This window comes from Lissotriton helveticus, chromosome 3_1 (assembly GCF_964261635.1).
Source record: "Lissotriton helveticus chromosome 3_1, aLisHel1.1, whole genome shotgun sequence".
NCBI lineage: Eukaryota > Metazoa > Chordata > Amphibia > Caudata > Salamandridae > Lissotriton > Lissotriton helveticus.
The window spans coordinates 1,399,218,239-1,399,224,327 of record NC_136061.1 but is presented as its reverse complement, the minus strand read 5'-3'; the positions used below and the strand labels follow the sequence as shown (position 1 = coordinate 1,399,224,327).

The 6,089-nt window shown below is 41.5% G+C and overlaps 1 protein-coding gene across 5 annotated transcripts in view; it reads left to right on the top strand.

Moving 5' to 3' along the window:
* The first annotated feature begins 868 nt into the window (after positions 1-868).
* Positions 869-6,089, top strand: part of CCDC14 (coiled-coil domain containing 14) — a 214,275-nt gene continuing 209,054 nt past the window's right edge. For 2 of the 5 annotated variants that reach the window (XM_078682039.1, XM_078682038.1), the window contains exon 1: positions 898-1,024. In XM_078682039.1, coding sequence (XP_078538165.1) covers positions 995-1,024 — 30 coding nt within the window. In that variant the 5' untranslated portion in view covers positions 898-994. Of the gene's footprint in view, positions 1,025-6,089 lie in introns of all 5 variants that reach the window. The other 3 variants (XM_078682037.1, XM_078682041.1, XM_078682040.1) reach the window with 3 other exon arrangements.

The window sequence follows — 6,089 nt, the reverse complement described above, 5'->3', positions numbered from 1 at the left end:
CAATGCCAATAGCTCTAACTTTTGCAAAGGCGAAACCGTTGCATTGTAAATGCTTGTTTAAATCTTCCACTTTCCTCTTCGAAAAGGTTGGCATGTAATCTGGTCACCCTAACCAACAGCATAAAATGGGTGAAATGGTGATGCTATGTCGAAAGTAGCATCTAGCAATAAAAACCGATGTTCGGGTGAATGTCCACGAAATCAAAATATATAATCGTATTATCTGAGCGAGAATTTGACTGTGGAACTATATGGACTCTGTTTTTACAAGAGTGCTAATAAAATACTAAGATTTTTTTTTAATCAATAATACTGCACTAAAGAAGCTCTAAGCTGAGGGCGAAAATTAAACTATAAACTAAAAACTTTAGGATACAGTAACCCTTTACATTTTTTAGGTGACATGTTTACAGCGCATTTTCCATGTCACTTCTCATCAAAATAGAAGCAGGACAAAGTGACGGGAAAGCCTGCGACGAAAAACACAATGCAATAATGAGCACCAAGAAAACAAATTTAATATGGTAACTTCACTTTGACACGTGTGGAAACACCGCTGTCCTGCGGAAAATAACAGAGCATTACAGCTATAATCCAATTTGTTGTTGTTATTAGTTATCTTTGTATTTGTCTATTGTATGACATATTTACTCTGTTGAAGAAATATATAAAAATGTATATTCACTTTTTTGAATGAATCGTCTTTTTGTCATAAAATTATTGGAGGAATGTCATTAATAACTTACTTCAGAACAATATAAAGCACGCCTAAGATGGCCGCCATATATTTTTAACGGTTCAACATTCAACGGATCAACCCGACTTGTCCCTTTTCAATGTCTTGGACTAGACTAAGGTCCCGCCAATCATAGGCGGGAATCGAACAGCGCACCCTATAGGGTCTCCGGGTCCTGTTCCTGAAGACACATACAATATCCAGGCAGTTTGAATTTTCATTGATAAAATACGAGTCATTGTGAGAGCGGTGGAGAACATGGCAAAGCAGGGACTGAGAGCTCACAAGGTAATACCTTGGGGACAAATGGGATTTTTAAGATCGAGGGAGAGGTGAGATTGCAGCTGTACGAGGGAGCGAGCTGTTCAGTGGATTTAATAGCACCAGAGACAGCGATTACTTTTAGCTAGAATGAGAGCCTGAGCCAGATAGATCTGAGACAGAAGATAAATAATTTGTGAAGGAGAGTATACTATTGCGATAGGATTTGGTGATAAAGTGGGATACATTGCGAGCCCACCTGAGTTGTGGTTTTCATGAGACAGAACTTTGTTATTTATATTTGTTGTCAACACGGCGTTAATAGCGTTGGATCCTTCCAGATAACCGAGCAGGTAGTAATTAAAAACTGACTTTGAAACTCCCCCTTCCCTATTGAGCCCCATATTCATGTCTTTAACTTTAAAGCCAAAACCACTGATCGATTTATTAAGAATGTAAAATGCCTTTAAAGTTTTAATCCACGTAAGCAATGCAGTCCCAATTTAAATGTCTAATATTTTTCTTCATTTTGCGTTCCCTTAGAGTATTTCTTTTCCCATGTGACATATATCTGTAGTTGCCATCTTATGTAAAATTGTGAGGAAGATAAACACAGCTGTCAAAATATTGACCACGACAAAGGACAGGAAACTTATGTGGATATAAGTGCGGATAGTGAGCTGGTGTGTGACTGATAGAGGAAGGTCATAGGGTACGGGGGGTGATGAAGCAAGGAGGTATATTCAGAGTGAAAAGGTTTATACCCACTCTGGAAGATTATGAGCCCTCTGACACCTCATAGCCTTTTTGTATTTTCACCTTATGAACATAGGTAGAATGCATCTACCAATGTAAGGAGGGTACAGATGATAAAGAAGGCCACGTCTTAGTGGATGAGGGCTTCTGCTCTTTATGCACAATATTTTATTACATCATCTGACAATGCATTTAAATTCTTTATTCTTCATTCAATCCTAGGGTATTTCTTTTTAGGTCTCGCGCGCTGCATAGGAGAGAGACCTAATGCCATCGGCACAGCTTTGGGGGCAAAAACGAGCATGTGTTGCATTGCTTGCAATGCAACGCGTGCACATCTTGGCGATTTCCTTGCGGGAGCGCGCAGCGCAATATGGTGGCGCCATATGGTCCCACGCTCCCGCAAGAGAATCGCGCAGGTCCCCACCCCCTGCTGCTGCACGCTTGTTTGTTGTCACTACTTCTCCCTGCGCAAGGTATGTCGGCACTTGTAACTCAGTGAGCGAGACAAGGCCATCAGCACCAGCGATGGGGGTGATACTTTCATGTGATCTTCTCGTGTGAGTCGTGAATGGTGCGGGTAAGTCCAGTGTATCCTGTATGTGGAAGGAAATTTGGTGCACCCCTCGCTCAGGGAAGCCCAACACGTATCTTAAACCAAGATGGCAGAAGTGGTGTTGATTGTGCGCAGTCTAGTGTTTGGAAGTGCTGGAGATGCGCTTCGGTTGAAGGGACACTGTATGCAGAAGCTGAAGACTTCCTGTGGAATTGTGCTCACCTTGATTACTAAAGCGCATGCGCGGAGCCTCCACCATGGGGTCAAGACTTGTGCATGCGCGATATCCGTGGCAGGTGACCTGATGTTCTAGCCATCATCTGATCCGCACAAGTGAGTGATGTCACCTTTATTGCAGGAATGATGTCACCGGTGGGTAAACAGCTAACTACATTGGACGGTTTGTTCACAAAGCCGAATCTCTGCAGTTTGTAAACTCCCTCTGCTTGTTTAAAACTACAAATAAAGTAAACATTAGTAGTCTGCCCCTCGGCCCCTCGGAGGTTCTATCTAGAATTATCACGGTGCAACTTTACCATTCTCAATTTGTCAACGGATGCAATTATTACCATAACTCTTGCCTACTAAGCTTAATCATTGAGGTTACATGTAACAGTGTCTACTTGCTTCAACCCTGTTGAATAACCAAATGTAACTTTCTTACTGGCTTTGTATGTATAAGTATGTCGGGTGTACTGCCTTTTTGATTTTTCCAATAAATAGATTAGATCTACATTTTTGCACACTGGCTTGGCACCATAACCAACTTGGTTGTGCTGACCGTTCGATTTCCCACAAGGGAAAAATTACAATGTTAGTCTTTCAATGGAAGCGCAGAACTTGTAACAAAAATGAATATGTTCTCATGCAACATAACTGGTGCCGATGTAAAGCGCTCTGATACCAGTTTTCGGGTCGAATTCGCGCTCTATAAAGCTTTGGGAAAAAGAAAGGGTAAAATCAACATCTTGGTGAAGCAGGTGCATTTCTCTGTGTTTCTAGGATCACCTCTTATGTTAATGTGTGGTTTTACGACGGGTCCCCTATCTAGCCAGTACTTTCAAATAAGCATTTGCAATGCAATAGGTCTCACATTTACATGAGTTTGAGCAATTGACATTGCAAATAATAATGCCTTTTTATTTTTGTTTTAAAAACATAAATAAAAGGAATTGTTATTTACAATGCCAATAGCTCAAACTGTCGAAACTGGGAGACCTATTGCATTGCAAATGCTTGTTTTTTTCTGTTGTCATAACGGATACCAACATCTTTGCCTTCTATGATAGTGTGTGAGTTTCCATATACCAAATTACATGTCTACGTTATTTAACACAGTGCAGTAACAATCCATCCTTAAATACTTATTTGTTTTAACATGTGGTTTTGACAATATGTTAGTCACAATATTTAGAAAAACACATCAGATATGTAACATTTATAACAGGCTTGTTCCCATACCCAATTAGATCCTTCAGTATTTAATGTAAGTTTTCGCTCGTGAAATACAAGCACTCCTATTCAGGAGACCCACTCAAATTCTGCCCAATTAAATGCAGTACTTGGGTAGATCAAAATGTGCAGAGCTAACGCCTCTCTCTCTGTTGCTTCTGAAAGCTCCTTTTCTTTTTGATCACATGTCTGGCAACAGTTTTATTGTCCAGCCAGGCCTAAAAGCTGTAAAACTAGCTTGAAAAAAATAACAGGGTAGCTCTGGCATTCCAAGCGAAAGCTCTAGATGAAGTTTTTTTTAGAGGCATAGGCACTTAATTAAAGGTGCCTTGTGTTCAGTTCTGCATATCACTGCAGTGTACGATCTGATGTCCTTAGTGCTTTGAATGAACATATTGAACTGGGAATGACCGTGATGAGGCAGAGTTGAGGATCAATCAAGATCACTGCCTGTAATGTGATCAACCATCATGCTGTGTATGCCCTAATCTTCACCTCCATAAATGTAAAGAACTGAGCAGGACCTAAGCCATTTGGGAACAAACAGGATTGAAGCAGACATCATGGAAAGCTGTTCTAGTCGGTTATCCCTTCCAGTTGTGTTTCTTTCCAGGTGGCTCGTAGAACTGATTGCACCCGCCTGCAAAGCACAATTTGAGCTATTTTCCAAGCATACATACCGTGACAGATTTGCATTATTACAAAGTGCGAGGAAACAAATGCATCATAACAGCGGGTACATCCCCCTCCCCCCTTTCGGCTTCTGAACCTTGGTTCACAGAAAATCCGAGACTTCAGAAACAGTCCTGTCGCAGGCTGGGAAGGAAATGGAGACTTAACTATGGCTCCACTAAAAAAGATACATACATGCGCTCTTTAGCAATCTACAAAGACAAGATCTTCGAGGAGAAAACTAGTTACTACACCCACAAGATAGAATCTTCAAAAAACTCCTCGAAAGAACTCTTTGCCACTGTTAAAAAAACTAGCCAAGCCCCCAGATAACAAAAATGGTGTTATTCAAGCTTTGTGCAATTCATTAGCCTCATTCTTTCAAAACAAGGTGAATGCAGTCTTCAGCCTTTTTTCAATAAATCACGGCAGTACCCTGGTTTCTGCTACGGAGGTCCCACCAGTTGTCCCAAGAAAACACCTTGGTTTTCGACCATCAGGACTTATTGCCAATCCTATAAATTACGCAATTGGCCCTCAGCCCATTGTGGACGATGACCATGTAACTCTATCCACCTTCTCCTCACTCTCCCCAGCACAAGAAATTACCTTACTGACCCAAATTAAATCAGACTCCCCTCTTGATTTCTGCCCTCCTAAAATCATACATCTGGCACCCGAAATCATTTCCTTGCATCTCTGACACTTTCAATCAGGTGCTCAGTACAGGATACTTCCCAATGAAGTGGAAGAGATCACCCATCCTCCCCCTTCTCAAGAAGCCAATTTTGGACACTTTTAACCCTAATAGCTACAGCCCAATCTCGCACTACCCATTCCCTGCAAAAATAATTGAAAAAGCCATTAATTGTCAACTGTCATCCTTTGAGGAGCAGGGTCACCTTGATACCTCCCAGTTTGGCTTTAGAAGCCATCACAGCACTGAGCAGGCTCTAATTACAGCATCAGAGAAAATTAGCCGGACCATTGACGCAGGAGGCAATGCTGCCCTGATCCTTTTAGCCCTCTCGGCTGCATTTGATACAGTCAATCTTGACATGCTGCTTCTTAAAACTTTTCTCACTGAAAAGAAACAATTTTTCGCTCTGGAAGCTTTTACCACAACCCCTTTCACACTACCTTGTGGTGTTCCCCAGACCTCATGTAAACAAAGAGATTCTATCAATGTGTAGAGGTGCAGAATATTTTATACATTTTTGTTTTTGTGAAATAATGGGCTCTCTCTTAAAGGTGGAAAGATGAGAGCACAGTGTGCTTGTTAAAATACCCCTCACACACTAAAAAAATCCTTTAGTGTCATGCTTCATCATAGGGGTCTTCCCGTCCCTATAACGGGGCGGGGCGTGCTACAACCAGACGGACTACGCGGGAGCACTATAGATGTGACAGGGCTATGTGTAGGTGAAGTGGTGTCAGTGAAGTGTAGGGACCTAACTAGTGAATGCACAAAAAATACAAAAATAAAAAATTCCCTGGCTAGTAGAAAAAATAAATGTTATTGGTTTCTCTAGCTGGGAACAATAAAAAGGGGAATGTGAGGTAGAGCAATTGCTAGCTACCGAGTCGACATGTTTCATAGGCAGTCCCCAACTGCCTACTCATCAGGACCATATAGTGATCCCTACTGCTAATAGC